Genomic DNA, 23,276 nt, shown 5'->3' on the forward strand with positions numbered 1-23,276 from the left:
AGTTTGAACCTAAGGGCTTTACTTTACTGGCCACCTCTATTCCAAGGCAGCACATTAGTGAGTGGTCTTGCAGAAGTGTAACAGCAGAATTTGGCCCAGTGACACTCCCAGGGAGTGTCTGAGCAATGTGTCAGGGAAGAGTCTGTGTTCATCAGATGTACATGCTCACATTTGTACCTAAAAGGGATATCGGGTGTTAAGATGAAGTGCATATGCTACAGGTCATGTATTAATACCTGAAGTGTGTGTTCTTACACAAACCATGGTCTTCCAAAATCACTTCAGTTTCAAATTGCCAAATGAGTTGCTACAATTAGGATTGAAAAAGCTAGTTTCATGAATGTTTAAATTAAGCTAAACTGCTTAAATATTTTGCATAATATTAACACACACATTTTTGGGGTGTTGAAAAGTGTTAGGACACATTTGACATGAGATTGATGTGCTGTTTTGTGAACCAGAGTTGATTTTTAATAATTTTCTGGATAAGTTACAGTACTCTAGAATGTTTTTGTAGGACAGTGCTTAATATATTGCTGATGCAAGGTGGTGAAAATTCTGAACTCCCATGTCTTCAACACAGAGTTCATGTGAGTTTCAGTTTCATAAACTAAAATAACCTACATTCAGAATGAAGGTCAAACTGTTGTTGAAAGGTGCAGCTTCAGAGGGTTAATTATTTTCCTGCTCAAGAAAAGGGATAGCACTAGCTCTGAATTAGACAGCCAGGGCTATTTACATTCTTGAATTGGAAGATAAATTTGTTGACCTAATAATATATAAAATTCCTTGTGGGAAAAAATGAAGATGTGCCCTTGTTCATCTTCTTAACAAGGGAGCACTTGGCTGCAGGTACTGAGTTTTGCTGTTCCCCAGATGACCAAAGTGATGTCAAATGCAGAAATTAATTGAAATTACAATAGGTAGCAAAAACTACTTCTCTAGGGACATTATTGTTGCTTGTATCTATAGTGTGTGCAAAACTCTTCCATTTCATCTTACTGTTACCTTCCCCTTCCTTTTTTGACCCTGCCTCAGGCTGAGCGCTAGGCTGAATCAGGGCTAGGAACAAATGTTTGTAGGGTGTCTAGATTAACATTTATAATCATGTTAACTCTGTTCAATTGCCAGTCAATTACATTGTTACAACAGGACCAAGAAGATTTAGTCTAGATCAGGGGTTCTCAAACTTCATTGCACTGTGATCCCGTTCTGGCAACAAAAATTACTATATGACCCCAGGACAGGGGACCAAAGCCTGAGCCCATCCAAGTCCTGCCGCCCCGGGCGAGCGGGGACAAAGCCAAAGCCCGAGCCCTTCCGCCCCAGGTGGGTGGGCCCGAGAAGCTGCGGCCCCGGCCCCCAGCAAGTCTAATACCTGCCCTGGTGACCCCATTAAAGTGGGGTTGTGACCCACTTTGGGGTCCTGATGCACAGTTTGAGAGCAGCTGGTATGGATGAAACCAGAATATCAAACGTATTTCTAGTCCTTCTCCTTTTCCTATACTTTCCCTGCTGCTGCCTGTCTTCCACGAGTCCTCTAATATGTTTTTCTGTTCAGGACTCAATTCCCAGCATATGCAGTGGGATTCTGCTGTTAATAAAAAGCTATAGGAACCGAGTTAACTAGTCTCACACTGTCAAAGGAAAAGCATATGAATGAATCCTTTGCAATGCAGCAAATACACTCCTGGATTTATAAGCATATGTATCTCAGATCTCTCAGAGCAAGGAAGGTGGATGTCCTGGCAGTCTATTGACAGAGTGACTAGGGCACTGGGGAGCTGTAGAATGTGGCAGTTTATTATTTCAATGTATTTCAGTGTAAAGCTATCCTTCCTAGTGTAAAGTAATTGCGCAGTTGAATGATTATAGTGATCTTGCAACAAACTGGTAATAAAATGTTCAGTTCCTTTATTCTAGTAGCTTCATTGATGGCATTTGATGTGCAGTTCAGAAGTAAACCTAAGGATAGCAGCTTGTACTGAGGATGGAATTCAAGAAGGCCTTTTGTGTGTTAATGTCAGTAGGAAGATACTTTACAGTATTGTTTTACTTTTCCTATCTGGATAGGATTCATATGAGTTTAAATATTTGAACAGGTGCTAAACAATGGAAAAAACTTATGTAGATGTTAGAAATAGATGCATGTTAAGTTTCTGTACTATGTATTGTGCAGTGAAGTTAATTTTGTTGCACAGTGCCTGGAAATAAATGGAAACTTAACTCTCTCAAAGTCAGAGTGCCACATTTTTTTTTGTCATCTCGAAGGAAGAAAGGTATTTGCCTTGAAGAATCCTGGGTTTTTTTATATTCTTATTTTTTAGTTTGAAGCTGAAACTCAAATTAAATATATTAAAAAGCACTAAGATTTTGGTGCAAAAACTCTATTTAAGCTGATGAAATAAGCAAACAAGTATGTTTCCCTTTTGGTTCCTTAGCTGAAAAACAGGAAACCAGCTCTGGAAAGAAATTTGAAACCTTTCATATTTCTTTACTTCTTGCCTTCAGTCTTTTTTTCCTTCGAGTGCATGCCCATCCAGTTTTAAAATGAATGAGACAGTTTAGTTTAAATGCATTTGCCCACTTGTCTAGATGCTGCTGCTAAATATTTGGTAAGAAACTGCTGGCTGGCTGACTTGGGACCTTCTTGGTCATCTGCCTCTGCTGTATTTATGCAGGCGTTGTATGAATTCTTAGTCTTAACTGTACCTGTTAACGACTGGATAAACATTCGTCTGCTAGATTAATAAAATAAAGTTTGAAACTACTTCTGTCATACTGAAAGGCAGATTTGTTTGAATTATGGTGGTATGGTATGCCTAAACCCATTGCCCCCTCTTTCCCAGTCTCAGAGGTGCTGAGGATATGCTACTCTAGTGTTTACTGCAGCAGCTTTACTGCACAATTTTGTGGGCGCTTCGGGCCCGATTTTTAACGCTATTTGGATGTTAAAGTTTGAGATAGGCACCTAGTGCGATTTTCATTTAAATGAACAGGAGTTAGGGATCTAAGCACTTTCGAAAATCCCACTAAGTGCCTAACTACCTTTTTAAACATCATACTCCTACAGTCTGAACTCTAATCTCCTTATTTAAGGAGGAGAATACCTATCAGTGGTATACTTTTCATATTGTCTTTTACTGTACAAGTAATCCATATGGTGGATTTTAAGGAGTAGTATGGATTTTTAGCAGAAATGCATCTTGATTTCAGGGTAGTTCAGTATAACTTTCTTGTGTAACATTTTGCATATCATTGGCTGATGTAAGGTTAATTGAAGCATCTTGTTTATGATCAACCATATTTTGTCTTAAATAGCACATGCATGCATAGTGTGGTAATCACTCTATTGAAACTGGTGTATGAAATTAAGGATTTTTTTACTGGATTTTCTACTTAGTTTGTAAAATGTTTGAGACTTCTATAATGTTTTTTATTGGAATTCCTGTAAGTTTTACGTATATACACACACAAATACAACATTAGTAAAAGCTGCAGCATCTATCTCTTTCAGACCGCAAATGGATACATCTTATTTTTTGATATTCCATCCTCAAGGGACAAGTATCTTTATGAGCCTGTGTATCCCAAGTAAGTAGTCTAAACTTTATTATTTGCAGTGTACACTATAGTAAATAGTTTTACTTATGTTGAATGTACTTCTGTGCAAAGAACTTCTTTTAAAAATGTTACAAAACTAAATTCATATAATGCAAAAATGTCTTCAGAGGTATTTTAATGATCACTGAAAACAATTCCTAAAAATTTTGAAGGGCTGTTTAGTGGAAAAGTGATATATACTTGATGGAACCCTTGGGTTTTTGATGCATAGGTAAGATGCTCAGTTTTGCCACCAGAAGAGCTCTGCAACTTACAGCAATAAAATGTTCTAATTTAAAAACTGATTGTTTTTAATCGTTCAGTTTCATGAAACCTAATGATATAAGCCTCAGTTCTTAGTTTTGTCCAGTGGAACAAACCGTGCCTGAAAGAAACCTCAGCATATAATTTTGTATATTTCTGCCAAAAAAATTAACCCTTTTAAATGTCTTTAAACAGCTTTGAAAGTAAGTCATGTTACTGTACATAACGTATTTTTAATGTCTTGTATTTATGTAGTGCCTCTTATTTCCAAATGGTTACAGACTACAGAATGTACTTCACTTTTTTGAAATGCTGCCAGTGAATATGCTGAACTTTTAACAATGCACTTTAATGTTACTAAAAGGTTTGGTACAGAAGCTGAAGATAACATTTATCCCTAGAGCTTTAAATGTAATGTAAGCAGAATCTGTAGTCTCTTAAATCATAAACTGGCTAAGACAATAGAGTGATGATTGAGTGGTGAGAGGCTTTTTACATATGTGAAAAATGGCACTTCCTTAAAACTCTGAGCTTTGGTTCCCTATTGATTCTGAAGAAAGAGAACATACATACTTGAGGCCTCTTGACTCCATAGCCACAAAACTTGCCATGGATTACCCCTTCTTCCCCCATACTCTAGAATCCAAGATTCCATTTTAAAACATTTAGCCTTCGTGGTTTTGCTCAAACCTTGGTTAAATAGTTTTTTGTTCAAAAGTGGGTGAAATGTGGCAGGATGTCTTATCTTAATCTGTAATCTTATTAGATAAAATCCTTTCTTTAATTGTTCTGCAATTTTTTAAAATATTCTGATATAAAGTGAGATTACGTACTCACATCTTTTTTTATACAGTTTCAAGGTTCTGATGAGATCAGAGTTTTTATATCAACAGACCATTTCTACCATAAAATGAAGTGGCAATATATAAATAAAAGTAATGTGAATTAATAGTTTTGATGAGACAGTGTTCACCTCTGGACGCTTCTGAGGTGCACTGGGCAAGCGAAATAGTTCAGTATGACAGTGAGTAGAAAGTGTGGAAGGGAGCTTTGGAGCATCATTGACCAGCATTGCCATCATAATAATCACTGCTGCCTGCTGAGACCATCTGCGCTGCCTGGCTTCTTTTCTCTTGATCATATGGTGTTCTGACCAGGCCAAATAAAGAGAGGGCACCTGATGAAATTACTATTTTGATGACTGTCTTGAGCAACTCCTGAGATTTGAATCTGAGGGCAAGTCTACACTACTGCACTGTGTCTGCATAGCTGCAGCCGTGCTGCTGTAGTGCATCTGGTGAAGATGCGCAATGCTGATGAGAGAGCGCTCTCCCGTCAGCATAATTACTCCACCTCCGCGAGAGGCAGAAGCTATGTCTGCAGAGGAGCATCTCCCACTGACATAGCAGTTTGGAGAGAGAGCTTAGTCGATGTAACTTACGTTAATCGGGGAGGTGTCTTTTTCACACCCCTGAGCAATGTAAGTTACATCGACTTAAGTGGTAGTGTAGACCAGCCCTATGATGCCTACTGCTGCACTTTCCCCTAGTTCAGTGGTCCCTAAACTTTTTATCTCACACCCTTCCTCACCGCTGTCTGCCTCCCATCCCCGAGTTGGGGTCAGGACCATGGCTTCAGGATGTGGGACTGTGGTCAAGGATAAAGGGGCTGAGGCTGGGGCCACAGCTGAGGGGTGGGGACCAGGAGCAGAGCTGGATGGTGCTGCCTCCCCACCCCCTGTGGGGTGTGGCCTGCGCCCCAGCCGTGTCCCCCTGAACGTTCCTTCCTGCCCCACAGTTTGGGGGCCTCTGCCCTAGTAGCAATACCACTTGTACAACTGTCAAGCCCAGTCTGTTTCCCTTAAGACTGTATAAATAGAGGCAATAATGAAGATTTTGTTTAAAATGTACATAATAATTAAATGTAAGCGTATGTTATACCGTAAGAGATGTATGAAACATTTCCCAGCTCTTCATTTTAAACCTCAGCAAGTGCTGTTCTTTTTTCCTCACCTTTATTACTCCAGCTTTGGTTCTATAGACAGCAACTGATTTTTTGAGTTGTGCATCTTGTGTTGTGGCAGCATGTTTCATTTTCAGGAGTGATTTATCTCTTTCAAATAACCCAGGTTAGAAAACAGAATAGATATTACATTTTTTGGGTCAATTTTAGACATGGATTTGGAGTTTTCACTTTGTGATTCTCCTTCTGTAGTTTTCTGTCCCTCTAATGATATATCCTGTTTCATAGCCTCATTTGATGAAAGCCTGGTTGCTTGTTCCTGCCTGGTTCAACCTTCTGCCAAAGGTGACATGGCTTTGTTTTGGATTGATTCCATTTCAAGTAACCGGCTGTCTTGTTTTGCCCACTTCTGTCATCCTCGCTTTACTAATAGCAGCTCTTTATAAGAAGTAAAGCTGATGGTGTGATGTTTATATATGTACTCATATAATTGCATAAATTTGGTATCTAGAATCTTGTCTGTAATAGCAGAAGCAAATGAGAAATGTTGTCTTTGTTTGGACCTCTGTCTGTGCTTTGACCAAATGTGAGATTAGCTATGAAGTTTTAAATCATGGATATCTTTACAAATTTAGTTTTGTAAATATTAGATCTTCACAACATCCAATCTAAAGATTGAACTGCAGCTGTCTTACCTCCTGCTAAGGCGGGGAGGAGAGATGTTGAATCAGACTGCAGCTTGAATAAACCCTTCTCTTATGCCACTGTATGGGCGTTGAAAACATCTTGCTTAGGTCCTTACCCAAAATGATTTAGGGACCTGATATTCCTTGTGTGACACAAGCATAAGAGCCTTTTTTTTAAAAAAGGCCCTGTAAGTCACAAAAGACAGGTTAAATATTTGTGTCCCCCTTGGCTAACATCTTAGTTTTAGATTCAAATTCTGTTTTGAGATTTTTTTTTTCTTCTGCTTCCTCATGGGCACCTGATCTACCTGAATGCTGCTTAGGTATGTCGCAGACGAGAGCAGCTAACAGCATTTTAAGCATTGATAGGAAGTATCCTCTGCTTACTATTCCACTGAAGATCCATCATGACTGGCAGAAGGGAGGGAATTGTTATAAGGATGCTGAGGAGTACTCCTAAACTTTGTGGTTGCTGGGTGTGGAAGTAGGTGGCGGCAGAGATGGCATGGAGTTGTGGGAGCTCAGCCACTAATATGCTGGTACTGCAGCTTTTAGAAAGGGAGTGATGTAAACATCTGACTTATTCCTCAGTAGCACCAAGAGGTTTCTCTGCCCCATTATACCCTACCTGTGGGAAGGAGTCTACAGAAGTCTCACCCCTGAAGGAAGATGCAGGGTCTGTTGTAGTTGGAATGAAATTGACATTTGACTACTCTAATAATGTATTGCAATTCACTTGTAAGAGTTTAGAAAGTATTGTGGGTGGGAATTAAATGGAGATCCACTCTATGATGATGGTGGTAGAATGATTTTGGAAGCTGTTCTAAAAGTATTTTTAAACTTCCATGGCCTTTTCAGTTTTGAATGCAACATGGAGACCAGGTGTTTGCCTTTTTTCAGACACCCAAGAAATTGGACTGATGTGCAGTATGATCAGTGCCAGTAAGAAAAGGAGCAGAGCTGCGAGTATGTTAAATGATTTCCAAATGAATTTTTGCTTGGTTGAGTGAAAAGTTTACCATGTGGTGCATGTATCAGCCCTTCAGACAGCCCTTTATCAGATATAAAGAATAAAGCTGAATTTATATTTACTTTCATGACTAATTGTGTATTTTTTTAGTGTACTGTTTATACACCATTGATAAATGTCAGGTTTATGTAGTTAACATGCATTCCCTTTTTATAAAACAGATCAGGAAGCTCCACACTAGCAAGATCCCAGCAAATTTATTTTACACCTATTTTATTGCCAGAAAAATGGAATGAAACAGCTCAAAATGCTAAGAGCACATACTTTTTGAAGTGTATATAAATATACTGAAGGGGCATTGTATCTTGTGTACATTACATGAGACTAATCAGGAATTGAGGCTGTGTGCTCTGTTTTGTCTTGTTGGGATTTTATTTTTAAACATGTCTGTTCTAGCAAAGCTAAAGCCTGAGGAACAATTTATTTAAAGATACAGTATGTGGTAGACTCTTTAAAATCAGCTGTTCTAGCCAAGCTCTTAGTGACTATTTAATAATCTTAGGTCTCGTCTACACTGCAGACCTATACAGTATTGGTATAGCTACTTTGTTCGGGGTGTGTGAAATCCATACCCCTCTGTCACATAGTTATATCAGCATAAATCCCCTTTGTAGACAGCGCTATGTTGACAGGAGGACGTCTCCCACTCACATATCTATATCAGATGGATTAACTACACTGATGGGAGAGCTCTCCAGGTGCCTGGATAATCGCATCCCATATCTTTAAAAATGCAATTGAATATACTTGGAGAATTAGATGCATAAAATTACGGATTCTGTAACTTTATGTATTCCACCAAATCTAACCTTTTTTAAAAAAAACTTCTCTCAGTTGAGTAGATACAACCTTTATAAATTGATATTAACTGCTACATGGTAGCCAAGCTTTACAGAGAACTGGGTCCAAACAGATAACATCTCCTAAAGCACAGTGTTCTCATTAAAGTATTAATTTCTGTGTCTTTGCCCAGACTGAAGACTGAGTTTAAGCTATCAAATTCTGCTATTGAGGTGCTCTTACTTCTCCACTCAATTTTTTCCCATTATGGGTTTTTTACACCAAAATTTTCCTAGGCAGACTTTTCTTGAGAATATTGCCTCTGCTGGAAGGAGTTTTTGGGCTTAATTGCTTCATCTCCATATTTCCTTTTAATTTGTCGGCCTTATTCTTTGGAAGTGTGAATATTGAGTTGTGAGTATTGGAATGGTGTTGAATTATTAATATGGAGGGGAACACACAGTTTTGTAGACAAATTATAATCATTTTCTCAGGCACTGCATGCAAATACAGGAAAAAGTCTACTTATTAAGTGAGCATGGGAGGCTTTACAGATCCTTTTCTCTGGGAACTGAATTCTTGTTGGTCTCAACTTAGGTAAATAAAATGAAAGAAAATGCTGGTGTCATCAGATGTACATTGGAATGGCTGGAAAACCAAGTACCAAGTAGCTGAACACCAAGGAAGTCCGTATCAAATTGCTAACTACTGATCACAGTGTGGTACTTAAAGTTTCTCTTCATAAAAGCTTTATTTTTGAGGGGAAGCTATTTTATAAGGAGTATAGCATGGAAACTGACCTGTAGGGTTAAATGTGAGAAACATTCCTGGGGTTGGGAGGAGGGACCCGTCTTAGGGAGCTCACTTTGAAGCAAGAAATTGGGATTCTTACGCGCGTGCGCGCTCTCTCTTTAAAGGTATCTTGAGAACAGAGCTCCCATGAATGGGGGTAGAAAGCTCTTCCACCACCACCTCATCTCTCTCTCTCTCACACACCCACCCACCATGAGAAGAACTTGGGCAGAGTCACAAACTGCAGAGAGCAAGTGTATCTCTGAAGAGGCTAAGTGTGCCTGGCTAAGATTGGATGGAATTTTGAGGAGAAAGAGTTGGTTGGTCTCAGCTTAGACTCTGACCGCTGAGGGTTTTTCCCTGTGTGCCATGGCATGTTTGTGAAACCCCTGTAATTCTTGAACTTCATCTGTGGGCTACTATTGGCTTCTTAGCTTTTGTTCTTTTTTGGTACAGTTGCCACTTGCAACATCTAGGACTTGTAGTTTATTTTAATAACCAAGAGCAAGATTTATTGATTTGCTTTTGAAAGGAGATTTTACTTCATAAGAGAATCCAAAGGTCCTAATCTTCCTCCTGCGCAAGAGGATCCTTATTTTTAAAATGTGTGTTTGGACCTTTGCCCAAGTCATTAGCGGCTACATACTGCCAGTGATCCATGTGTTATGCTCTCGTTAATGTCTGGAAGTTTCTTGTGTAGATTAAGGGCAGGACATTTCTTTAGCTGCTTTGGCACATAGGGTTAAATGACTCTGATCCATGGAAGCAGATTGTCCTTACCTCTTGTATTAGTAAGAAGATCTAAAATCTTCAGCTGACTGTGTCAGGTAAGCTTGTCTTTGACAGTGGCAGATTGGAAAGATTTGGCAGCCCTTTGAGGGGTTTTGTTGAAATAAATGTGTTTACAACTGGCTTACAATGATACTGACAAATCCAACTTCCAGGTGCTTTCTACCAGACTTTTAAGATACCAAGTGGGACCCAGGTAATTAGTTGAAAGATGACATTCTGGATTATTGATTCTATATTTGTCAAATATTGTCAAGATGGAATTAGTATTAAGATTCAAATAACTTTCTAACCTGACAGTGATAGTCTGGCAAATGGGTATGTTGAGATTAAGCATGTTTAGTTGTAGTTAGAACAGAGTTTTACCAGGTTGGATACTGTGATCCTCTCAAACAATACTACTTATAACACTGGAGTGTATAGTGGCTACTTTCAACTCTGTAGTGCAAAGCCAATCAGTGTAAAAAGTATCAAGGATTATGGGATACTAGCTGTGTCCTGTATTTCACTCTGTCGCAGAGCACATCACTATTGGATATTTCAACATTTTCATGAAAATGAGCATTATTATGCAGCTCAGACAAATTAAAATTTAAACAGCTCTTGTAGAAACTTAACTTAGATGTAATCAGAGCGGTTTGTTGGGGGATGATGGAAGGTATATGTGGCCTGAGGTTGTAGTGGAACCTGGTAGTGAGGAAGGAACCCTGCTCTTCCTCCTTAGAATCATAGAAATGTAGGGCTGGATGGGACCTTCAGGAGTCATCAAGCCCAGCCCCTGTGCTGAGGCAGGACCAAGTAAGCCTAGACCATTCCTATCAAGTGTTCATCCAACCTGTTCTTCAATGCCTTCATTGGAATAACTTGTTCAGGAACTCTGTGGCAGAACTTGGAATTGAACCCACATCTCCTGAATCGTAGGCTAGTTCCTTAACCATGTGGATGTCGTCCTCCTCCTTAGAGCTGCTTCCCGAGTCAGGGCATTAAAGATCTCCTACCCAGAAATGAACTGACTTCTGTCATGAAAGAAACATTCTGCTCTTTTTGTTGAGGGGTGTGTATATGTGGCAGTAGTTGAGGGAGACACTTGTAACACCATCTGTTGCATTAATACCTAGGCACCACCTGAGAAGTAACCAGAGTCATTGCTGTTTAACTTTTTTCTCCCCACTTCCTCCAGATACTCAGGGCTATGTTCTTCTGAATTTCTTATTTCCTGTGTGATGGGTTCCCTCCGGGGTGCCACCTGGAACTGGGGTACCACTGACCCTTCCGACCCACCAGTCTGGGCTTCCTCTCACACTGTGCTGCTGCAGACACCCTCCTGGTATTACACTTCACCAGCATACACAGGTAGGGACACACCCAGCTGCAGTTACCTGAAGGCTCTCTGACCAGCCAGTACTTGAGAAACAACAGTAGAGAGGCTACAGCCAAAATAATCACCAGCTTCCCAGCCTAGGACCCCAGAGCAGTACCATCCTGCCAGTTTGCCACCTCCTCAATATGGAGAGGAATATGCAACAGCCTTTGCCCCTTGAGCTACGATTTCCCATGCATTTCACTCAAACTCACTGATTTAGAGAAAACAAAAACAAGTTTATTAACTACAAAAGAAAAATTGAGTGATAGCAAACAGATCAAAGCAGATTATCTAGTAAAAAACAAAAACGCAAACTAAGCGTAACAATCTCTCACCGTAACTGATGATTCAAGCGGACTGCAGATTCTTAAGGCACAAACTACATTTGGTTTGCTGCTTGGAATCCCCAGGTGTTTCATACACAGGCTAGAAATCCCTTTAGCCTGGGTCTAGCACTTAGCTCAGTTCAGTCTTTGTTCCTCAGATGCTTCCAGGAGTCGTCTTGTGTAGGGAGTGTTCTTCACCAGATGATGTCACTCCCCATCTTATATAGCTTTTGCATATGGCGGGAATCCTTTGTTTCAAAGCTTGGTTCCCAGACCAGTATGTGGAAAAATACTGACATCCCAAGATGGAGTCCAGCATCATGTGGTCTCATCACATGTCCTTGTAGAGCAATAGCAGCCATTACTCACAGGCTGTTTGGAGTGTTCTCGGGAAGACTCATCACCAGGTGGGAGATAAGCTTCTCCTAAGGCCTACTATTTTTTCCTAATGGCCCATTGCCCTGAATAGGCCCTTCCCAGCCCACCAAGTCACACATTTATACCTAAAGTCACTCTTTAAAATTGGGACTTGGGTCTAAGTCACCTGTACACCTGAAAATTTTACCCACTGCCACTATCTTTTTTTTTTAGTAAGATTAAATGTATAGAGATTGTTACCTTTATCATTGAGTTTTCTGTGATTTAGTAGGATAAGCTTAATGTTATCAGAGGTTTGATTTTTATACTCTAGAATATCAGCATCTGCATCAAAGGAATGAAATGGTATATAGTTATTTGAATACTACATAACTTTTATCAAAGCACTTTTGGTGAGAAATAAGATTGATAGTGTACTAGACTTGTCATGGTATAATTTCCCACTCTGAATCTTAGTGTCCAAAAGATGGGGTACCAGCATGAATTCCTCTAAGCTCAATTACCAGCTTAGTACTTGTAGCGCTGCCACCAACCAGGAATTCCAGTGCCTGGTACACTCTGGTCCCCCCAAAACCTTGCCCGGGGACCCCCAAGACCCAGACCCTCTGGATCTTAACACAAGGAAAGTAAACCCTTTCCCCCCGTTGCCTCTTCCAGGTTTCCCCTCCCTGGGTTACCCTGGAAGATTAGTGTGATTCAAACTCCTTGAATCTTAAACAGAGGAAAATTCACCTTCCCCCCTCCTTCTCAGTCCCCCTCCCAGACTCTCCCTGAGAGAGAAAGTAATCCTAACACAGAGAGAAATTAACCTTTCTCTCCTCCTTCCCTCCTTTCTCCCCACCAGTTCCCTGGTGAATCTAGACCCCGTCCCCTGGGGTCTCACGCCAGAAGAAAACAACAACAATCAGGTTCTTAAACAAGAAAAGCTTTTAATTAAAGAAAAAACAGTAAAATTATCTTTGTAAATTTAAAATGGAATAGGTACAGGGTCTTTCAGTTATAGACACTGGGAATACCCTCCCAGCCCAAGTATTCAAGTACAAATAAAAATCCTTTCAGCAAAATACACATTTGAACTCCTTCCAGCCAAATACACATTTGCAAATAAAGAAAACAAACATAAGCCTAACTCGCCTTATCACCTAGTATTTACTATTTTGAATCTATAAGAACCTGTATCAGGGAGATTGGAGAGAAACCTGGTTACACGTCTGGTCATTCTCAGAACCCAGAGAGAACAACCACCAAAAACTAACAGCACACACAAAGACTTCCCTCCCTCAAGATTTGAAAGTATCCTGTCCCCTGATTGGTCCTCTGGTCAGGTGACAGCCAGACTCACTGATCTTGTTAACCCTTTACAGGCAAAAGAGACATGAAGTACTTCTGTTCTATTAACTCTTAACTATCCATTTATGACAAGACTGATTTAGCCATATGGTTCACATAGGTAGCTCTTCTTCATTGACCAGTTTTATACTATATACGAAACTAAATCTAGGCTAGTTACACCTTCCTTTTTTGGCAACAAAGGAGTTCTGTTAGGACAGTATTTGCTAGCACATAAGTCTAAAGTTTTATACCATGCATATTAGTCTATGAAACTCTAGTTGCCTCAGCTTGCTAGGCCATACACTCAACTTGATGGCATTTGTTTGTATGCAGTGTGAGATCTTTTGAATATAATATATAATCAATCCAAAACTTTCAGGGAATGTTCTTGGCATCCTTGGCTAGCACCCCACTGATTTGGAAATCAGATTACCAAAAGATTGAAAATGGGGAACACATGGAGCTCCTGCCATCTGTGTATCACAGCTGAAGTGTCAAGCACCTTCTCAGTTGGCTGTACATCAAACAACTGACTGAAATACCTGTTAACAGTCCCCTCAATGCGCCCGCAGCATTTCGGCGAATGCTTGACCACTGCCATGGTTCTTCGTCTGGTGCCCACCAGACAAAAAAGGTTGGGGGCCACTGCATTAACACCTTCCAGCATGATACTGCCCCTATCTCATCTCTACTTATCCTCCCAATAGAGTTTAACATGTTGAAATCCTGAATGAATTTAGGTAAGGCTGAGAGGGGGATATAGGGTTGTGCCCACAGTCCTGGCATGGGGGTGGGAATGTGGAACCCTAGTAAGGAGACACACAGAACTCCTGGCAAGGAGAGATTGAGACACCCTGGTATAGGGAGAGAAGAGAAGCCAGCCTGTTTCATGGGGAAAAGGTAACGGGTGGCAGGCAGAGCCCCTTCCATGAGGAGTAAATGGGGACACACGCAAACCCCTGCCATGGGAGGGGAAATGGGAGCACACAAAGCCCCTCATGTGGGAAATAGAACTCTTGAATGGGGGAGGGGAAAGTGGGGGCTCAGAGCCCTTGCCACGAGGGGGGGAAGGGAGGGCATGGAAATATGGGTACACGCAGAGCCACTGGCATGGGGGCAGAGAATACAGGACCCTGGTATGGGTGGGACACAGAAACCCAGGAATGGGGCATGCACAGCTCCAGGCATGAAGGAGCAGGTGAGGGAGTTACGGGGAGATCCCCAAAATAAAGGGAAGTGGGAGAGTGGCTCCTAGGGATCTTGTGGAATGGAGAAATACAGGGAACCCTTGGTATGTGCAGTGAGCTTGGCCTATGGAAGCTACAAAGTAAACAAACTAGTTGTCTCAGTATTTGATACTGAAATATGCTTGTTTGTACATTTCCCTCAATCTACAGTAAAATCCAGTTAATAGTGATTCAGGATTACAGGTGGCATCCTGTGGCAGCTACCTAGTCTAGAAAAGACCCTGCTAAGAATTCACTTTAAAAGCTTTCAGCTGTAGTTTTGCTGTATTGAGGACTGGGTACCATTCAGTTAAAATGGCTTTTGTGAAAATTAAGTCTGGAGAGTGACCTAGTTTGGAATTGTTTCATCTGGATTTAACTTGTTTTATTGCTTTTATACAGTTGAGGCCAAACAGTTTTCAGAACCTTTATAGAAAACATGCTAGATAATGAAGTGTCAGTGAAGGCTCACTTTTCTAATGTAACCACATCACTGAAAACTGCATTAAAATGTGCCTTATATAATACTTATGCTTGATCTGCGCTGACTAGACACTGACTAAACTGTAGGCATGAACCATGTTTAAACATTTAACCTAAAATGGTTTAATTTGTCAGTGCAGCCAGGATTTGTCTTACATTCGTTCCAAAGGGAATGAACAGTCAGGTTATCATCAAGTGATCCATGCCCTGTCACCCAGCCTCAGCTTCTGGCAAACAGAGGCTAGGGACACCATTCCTGCCCATCCTGGCTAATAGCCATTGATGGACTTGCTTCCATTAATCTATCTAGCTCCCTTTTGACCCCGTTATAGTATTGGCCTTCACAACACCCTCTGGCAAAGCGTTCCAGAGATTGACAGTGCATTGCATGAAAAAATACTTCCTTGTGTTTGTTTTAAACCTGCTATCTACTAATTTCGTTTGGTGGCCCCTTGTTCTTGTATTATGAGAAGGAGTAAATAACACTTCCTTATTTACTTTCTCTATACCACTCATGATTTTATAGATCTCTATCATATCCCCCCTTATTCGCCTCTCTGCCAAGCTGAAAAGTCCCAGGCTTATTAATCTCTCCTCATACGGAAGCCGTTCTATACCCCTAATCATTTTTGTTGCCGTTTTCTGAACCTTTTCCAATTCCAATATCTCTTTTTTTGAGGTGGGGCAACCACATCTGCACGCAATATTCAAAGTGTGTACCATGGATTTATATAGAGGCAATATGATATTTTCTGTCTTATTGTCGTTATTATTGGCTCCAGCATCTGTGGAACAAGAGTGACTTGACAGTTATGGAATTTAAATTGTTAAAACGTTTATCTTTCACTTGTTTCACTGCCTTCTGACATCTGGATCTGCCTGTATGCAATGCATGCACTCTGTGCATTTTCTGGTTGACAGCATCTCTCCCAGCTTTCCTAAAAAGGAATCTGTACATTATGTGTGAGCTGGTTTTAAAATAATAAATTTCATGCAGCTTCTAATAGTTCCCTTCACATGCCTGTAAATTATAAATGATACTTGGACAATAAGCTCCCTCTTGGACACCACTCTGTGTTCATCCTTACTGATACAAGCACCATTATATTTCTAAAATGCTGTGTAGTACTGCTTGTGTTGTTCAGATTATTAATTCTTCAACTAAGGTATAAATTCACAAACATTTGAGACCAATCCCAAAATGAAGTCCTCCAGAAACACCAGAGAAGACCACACTTATTTTTTCTTAATATTTGTAAGCTGAAAATAACCGAGTAAAAGGGGACTTTTATGGTGGGATGGCTCAGGCAGACCATTTCAGGCCTGTCTCACAGATTACAAAGAAGCAAAAAATACACAAATCCAATTAAAAAAAATCTTTGTAGCTCATTTTTATGGGACCCTTGGGTAGCTTCTGCTGCAGGCAATTGTGACCTCTATATAATGCCTTCCCTATGGCACAATACTTGATGTTGGTTAGTTAATAAGGGCACTATTTAATGTTCAATAATTTGTAAATATCGAGTAAACCACAAAAGTGTCCCGGCAAGGTGAAGATGCCAGGGCTGATTAAGGCCGGAAAGGTGGTATATTTCTGTAGTAAGGTGGACTAAAGAAGTAGTAGGAGATTGATGCAACAAGCTTTTGGATGTTTGTTACACATTACCCATCTCTCTTCAGTAGAAAAGGAATCACTGTATTGGTGTTTGCATCTTCATTTAAAGAAAAAATATCTTTTACATACTGGACTGACGGGGATTCCTGGGAACCCCTTGCTAACATTTTAGCAACACCAAATTGAAAGAAAGGTTAGTATGCTTTCTCTGCCTCTGTTGGAACTTGCCTCATTTTCTGGATACCGCTTAATCATTTCTGGTAACATTAACTTATCACAGGGCTCTATTTAAAAATACTTCTGAAGGATGAATTATTTTGTCTTTGGAATGGAGCAGGTGTATCAAATGCTCCTTCACTTCCCACTCAAAATTGTACAAGTTTGTCACTGTGCTATGCTAGTCTGCTCAGCATATTCTTTAGGAACAGAATGCAAACATTTCCAGTGAAGTGGAACTCAGTATATTTGCCCAGTGCTGCTGCTGCCTTTGACTAAAACTGAGCATTTTTTGTTGAAATAAGAAAACCCTTTCTCTTCATCCCTGCATCAGTTTTTATGATGAAAGCCATTGACTTCAGTGGGAATGGTATCTCATGCTTCCTCTCATACCTCTTTCCTTGCTTATATGCAAGTAAAACTCTTAATTTTGCAAGTCCTGTAACAAATTTCTGTGTGTGTTTGTTCAGATTTTCTGCCCTTGTTTACAGGATATACCTGCATTTGGAAACAAAATGGAAACCAATGTATTAGTCTGGGGAGGACAATGTTGCTCACTTACGAGAAGGAATGGGGTTGGAGATTTTTGGAGAGAAGAGGTTCAGCAGTTAAATGGGAATTATTTTTAAACAATTTAGTCAAGTTAGTCTTCTCACTTAAAATATGAATGTCATAATTTGGAAGATGCTTCTCTTAGCTCTATAATAACCATATAGTATTCATGATCTTAGCTGTGCAGTGAAATAGGTGCATCATAGGTGACATGAGATTGACTTATAATTAAAATATCTTTAAGTAATTATTCTGTGGTCTGAAATCTTATCAAGATAAGAATTTGTGCCTCTTTGATTCTTTATGATGTATTAAAGAAGGCCTGAAAGTTGCAGTCCTCTTCCACCATTCTTATATTTTACCATAGAAATATAAGGGACATAAAATTTTGTCTTCCTGATTTTTCTGAAGGCCTTCCTTGAATCACAGGGATGTAATGGGAGTATTCTCAGCTCTTCATTTTAACGATCAGGAATGTTAAATCTTTGACAGGCTGAGGTGTTAATGCCTATTTTTCCTTCAGCCTTCAATAAAAGGGTTAATTGTGAGCGGATGTTTAACAGGCTTAGCATCAATAACAAGGGGAAAGGAACACAAGCCAGAATAGGGAAAGAACAGGCTAAATAATATTTAGATGAGTTATATTTATTCAAGTTGACAGGGCTTGACAAAATTCATCCAGGTACTTAAAGTACTAGTTGGGGCAGTCTCAGAACCAGTAACAAGTATCTTCAGGAACTCATGGAGGACTGGAGAGGGGCAAATGCAATACTTATCTTTAGAAGGAGGAACAAAGAGGACCCAGGGAATTTTGTTAGCCTAAATTTGATACCTGGAAAGATATCTGAACAAATTATTAAACAATCCATATGTAAAAGTTCTTAAAGGATACTAGGTGACACATAATAGCAACATAAATTGGTTAAGAATAAATCATGTCATGCCACCTAATTTCCTTTTTTGACAGGGAAGGGGGGAAGCAGTAGACATAATATATCTTGATTTTTAGTAAGGTTTTTTGACACGATCCCATATGAAATTCTGATATTCAAACAAGGGAAATGTGATCTAAATGGAATTACTATAAGATGGGTGCACAGCTGGTTGAAAATCCATACTTAGAGTAGTTATCAGTGACTTGCTGTCAGACTGGGAGAGTGTATCTAGTGGGGTCCCTAAGGAGTCTGTCCTGGTTCCAATACTGGTCAGTATTTTCATTAATGGAGTGGAGAGTATGCTCATAAAATTTGAAGAGGACACCAAACAAAATCAGAGGTTTTAAATAGTGAATAAAACCCAATTTTATCTCTTAGGTTGCTCTTTCATGGCATCTGACATAATTCTGCCAGGCCTTAAGTCATCCAGGGCGCTAGTCAAGACGTGAATTCCCAATGGAGAGGAAGAAATGGAGAAACCATTTGGGCCCTCTGCTTACCCTGTAAAGAAGCAAAAAACCAAAATAAACAAAAAAAACCTATTAACCTATTTCTTCAGCAAGGGTTTTTTCCCTGTACATTTTAATGCAAGTAGAGTTCTGTAGAAAATGTGTCATAAGCTCAATAGACATCAAGTTTTTTAGCTTTTGGAAAATGTTTTCATCCCTCTTAAGTGCTTGTATGAAATCACTGCAGTTACTTAGAATTTTGAATAGAAATGCAGTAGCTGCTGATGTGGCAACACAGAAACATTCCTTCCTGCTTCTGTCAGCAACATGCATTCATGGTTTAAAGGTCAAAGTGATTTAAATAGTAAAACCGACTCATGAAAATGTCTGTCATTTCTGAATACAGTATAACTTCTGAATTTTAATACACCTTCTTAAACCGCATTCGTATTACATAAGAAAGAGTGTTTATCTTTTAAATCAGAGAATCTGACATGTAAGAATTAGAAAAATTTCTTCAATGAACAGAGAAAGTTAACTTAAAACAAAAATATTTTTGTTGAATTCATCAAACTGTGATGTCTGTCCCTTCGTGTTGTTTGGACAATAGGAAATACATTCTATTTGCAAAATTATAATCAGCAGTTAATGAGCAGTAATTAGGGGTGAATAGAACATTGGAATTAGTTGTAAATACAGTTCAAAATTATCACTGTCTTTTTTAAAAAGATGCTTTGTGGCTTATGAGAGTTCTGTTTGTTTTCCAAAGGAGCTATGACTGCGTACACCAGCAGAGATTTGGTGTTCCTTTTCCAGCAAGCAGTGATATCTTCAGTGTTTTTTCTTTTAATCTGTATCATTTATATTCTCTCCTAAAAGAGATTTGCTGTTCTGCAGAAACAATGCATTCATATTAACTGGCTCCAGATGTCAGTGTTTCTATTGTATACTTCGATGAGGACTGCAGAAGACTTCCTCTCCAAGCAGTGTTAACATTGAGGGTGTACACTAGCTTTTTCCTAAAATTTCCTCTTTACTATAGTTCAGTGGCTCTCAACCTTTCAGACTACTGTATTTCTTTCAGGAGTCTGATTTGTCTTGAATACCCATTACAAAACCAGACACAAAAATACAAAAGTGTCACAGGACACTATTACTGAAAAATTGTGCAATTTCTCATTTTTACCATAGAATTATAAAATAAATCAATTGGAATATAAATATTGAACTTACATTCCAGTGTATAGTGTATATAGAGCAGTATAAACAAGTCATTCTCTGTATAAAATTTTAGTTTGTATTGACTTCACTACTACTTTTTATATGTAGTCTGTTGTAAAACTAGACAAATATCTAGATGAGTTGATGTACCACCAGGAAGACCTCTGCGTACTCCCAGGGGTAGGGGTACGTGTACCCCTGCTTGAGAACCAGTGCTGTGCTATAGATGATGTAGCTCTGACCTTGGAAGACTAGGGTAGAACTGCACTCCTGTAAACTGATTTTACAGGCACAACCAAGGGAATGGTAGACAACAGTGAATTATGAGGCTGTCTGCTGTATTTACTACCTTTGTTTGTTAAAACACTGCATGTTCCTCGCTAAATAATATTTCTGAACGAAAGCTGTGGGATGAATCCTGAGAATGTGGTAATAGAAAGAGACAATGTTTTCTGCAATGCTTATGCAGTGGGGTAAAGTTCAGGCTGTTGTGGTAATGTTAAGCTTGTCTGACAAATTTTCTTTCTCTTGTGACTTTTCAAACAAACTTGGTTATTTTTTGTGTAGAATTTTGTGTATGAATCATAACTATAAATTTATTGAACACTTGGCTATACTTGAATTACCTTCTTTTGTGATAGCTTCAGAAAACTCTGGATTTTAGATGGTTTGCAGAAGTGCTCCTGCAACATAGTGTTTTAATATGAAAATTCGACCATTTTGTGTTGCATTTCAGCAAGACTGAGCTGAGGTATAAAATAACTGCAAGTTTATGGCTAGCAGGGAAGAATTAGGGATGTGAAACTTGAAAAAAAAAAAAAAGTTGAGAGAGAGCATTTCACATCTATAGAGTGCTAGACCTGATGGTCTGCTGTTAAAGCAGGGGACTGGTAGTTGGACTGCTTTGTTCTTCTAGCGCTGGCACTGACTCCTGGGACCGGTATGCCTCACATTTTCCCATATGTGAAGTAATAAATGCTTTCCTATTTCTCATGAGATGTGATTCAGAATTAATGTTGGTATAAATGTTGAGTCCTCTGAGAAGCATTGTTGAAATGCTTGTATCTTGTTAATGTGTTAACCTCTGTAATACAACAAAGACCTGCTAAGTCATTGTTTGCAAAACTTCATTCTTCAGAATCACCATGAGAATTGGACCCTCTTCACCTCTCAGAAAAGATTTAGTAGTAAACTTTATAGAGAAGTTTCATATGAAAGATACCATTAATTTGATAAAATATACAGCATTGTGTGTGTTATAACATTAAGTGTAATAAACACTAAATTAAAATTGACATAAGTAATGAACAAAGTATATTGTCACATACTAATGAGCAGCATTCAGACAGATACTCTGGTTATGAATGAAAATTATCAAGGCTGAAGTATCTCATCAGACTGAACTATGATCATATGACTAAGAATAAATCTAATGTGAATGTATCCAAACTGCATTCAAAATATTTAACTTTGCCAGTGTCAGTTATTCTTAAGTAAGCATCTGCCAGCAATGCCTCTCTGCCATGTACATTGGACAGACCAAACAGTCTCTGCGTAAAAGAATAAATGGACACAAATCAGATGTCAAGATTTATAACATTCAAAAACCAGTTGGAGAACACTTCCATCTCCCTGATCACTCGATTACAGACCTAAAAGTCACAATATTACAACAAAAAAACTTCAAAAACAGACTCCAATGAGAGACTGCTTAATTGGAATTTAATTTGCAAATTGGACACCATCAAATTAGGCTTGAATAAAGACTGGGAGTGAATGAGTCATTACACAAAGTAAAACTATTTCCTCATGTTTATTTTTCCCTCTACGATTCCTCACACCTTCTTGTCAACTGCTGGAAATGGACCATTTTGATTACTGCTACAAAAAGGTTTTTTTCTCTTCTACTGGTAATAGCTCATCTTAACTGATCACTCTTGTTATAGTGTGTATGGTAACACCCATTGTTTCATGTTCTGTGTGTGTGTGTGTGTGTATGTATCTCTTTCTACTGTATTTTCCACTACCTGCATCCGATGAAGTGGGTTTTAGCCCACGAAAGCTTATGCTCAAATAAATTTGTTAGTCTTTAAGGTGCCATAAGTACACCTGTTTGTTTTTAAGCATCTGTAGTTACACTTCAAGAGAAAAAACTGAGTGAGAAATGTGGATCTGTATAATCATTACCACTTGAGACACAATCAGCTTATTTCAATTTAATGTTTGATTTTTCTTGTAGAGGAAGCCCACATGTGAAGGGGACACCACGTTATAAGGAAGAGCAATGTGCTCCTTTGTTAAATCTAGAGATGAAGAAAGTGCTGGATTTGCAAGCATCTATCACCAGGTGTGGTATATAATCATACATGTCTCTAGAGTTTCTGCCTCAATAATAGTTTGTTGGTTTAAAAAAAAAAAAAAAAAAAAAGTTGGGAGTGGAACCAGAAAATAGACCAAGTAAAGTAAAATCTAAGTTGCTAACTGGTAGATGGAAAGTGGAAGCTGCTTTGCACAAATACTTCGCCTCGGCGTTTGTCTACAGGCCTTGTCTATGGTGTGGATGTTTTGCTCTGGTGTAGCAGCATCAGAACAAACATCTAATGTAGACATTCTGCACAGGTGTAAAAAATTGCTTACACTACTGCTGCACATCTGCACACCCTTAAGAAGCTCTTAGCTATTTTTTAAATAGCTTTTCTGTATTCTTTTTGGCTCATGCAAAATACAGAGTAGTATGGTAAACAGAGTAGTATGGTAAACAGAACAGTGGTACCAGTCCTCATACCTACTAAACCTGCTAGAACAGAGACAAAGTTTGAGTGGAGAGCTTGACCTGTGAAGTCCAGGGAAAGCTTCCTTCTTCCATTGGTGAGCACATCCCTCCCACCCCCCCAAAAAAAAAACATGCTGAAAGGTACTATATTGAAGTGTCCACACTGTGCTCAACAGTAATACAAGACGAAAGACCTGTTTCCTGCCCTGAAAGACTCAGTCTAAACAAACATAATTTAATTTAAGCGCACTGGGTTACTCAAAGAAATTCAGTTTGGATTGTTTATAATAGGAATGACTTTTTTAAAGCTGTAGCACTATGGGGTAGTGTCTGTGGGTTTTATGGAAGTGATTTTTTCCAGATGGGACTTGAAAGAAAAGAGGATGGGTACATGATTCACAGATGTGGAAAAGGAAGTTCAAAGTGTGTAGGGGTGGCATGGAAGAAGGCACAAAAATGATAGTGAAAGAAGAGGAAAAGAGGCAATATAAACACAAGTCA

The 23,276-nt window shown here is 39.2% G+C and overlaps 1 protein-coding gene across 3 annotated transcripts in view; it reads left to right on the top strand.

The window, feature by feature from the left end:
* Positions 1 to 23,276, top strand: part of RIC1 (RIC1 homolog, RAB6A GEF complex partner 1) — an 83,558-nt gene that overhangs the window by 16,252 nt on the left and 44,030 nt on the right. For 2 of the 3 annotated variants that reach the window (XM_030567872.1, XM_030567873.1), the window contains exons 3-4: positions 3,518 to 3,594; positions 22,242 to 22,349. In XM_030567872.1, the coding sequence (XP_030423732.1) occupies positions 3,518 to 3,594; positions 22,242 to 22,349 (185 nt within the window). Of the gene's footprint in view, positions 1 to 3,517; positions 3,595 to 7,415; positions 7,482 to 22,241; positions 22,350 to 23,276 lie in introns of those variants that run through there. The other variant, XM_030567874.1, reaches the window with a different exon arrangement.

The sequence above is a fragment of the Gopherus evgoodei genome, chromosome 6 (assembly GCF_007399415.2).
Source record: "Gopherus evgoodei ecotype Sinaloan lineage chromosome 6, rGopEvg1_v1.p, whole genome shotgun sequence".
Taxonomy (NCBI): Eukaryota; Metazoa; Chordata; order Testudines; family Testudinidae; genus Gopherus; species Gopherus evgoodei.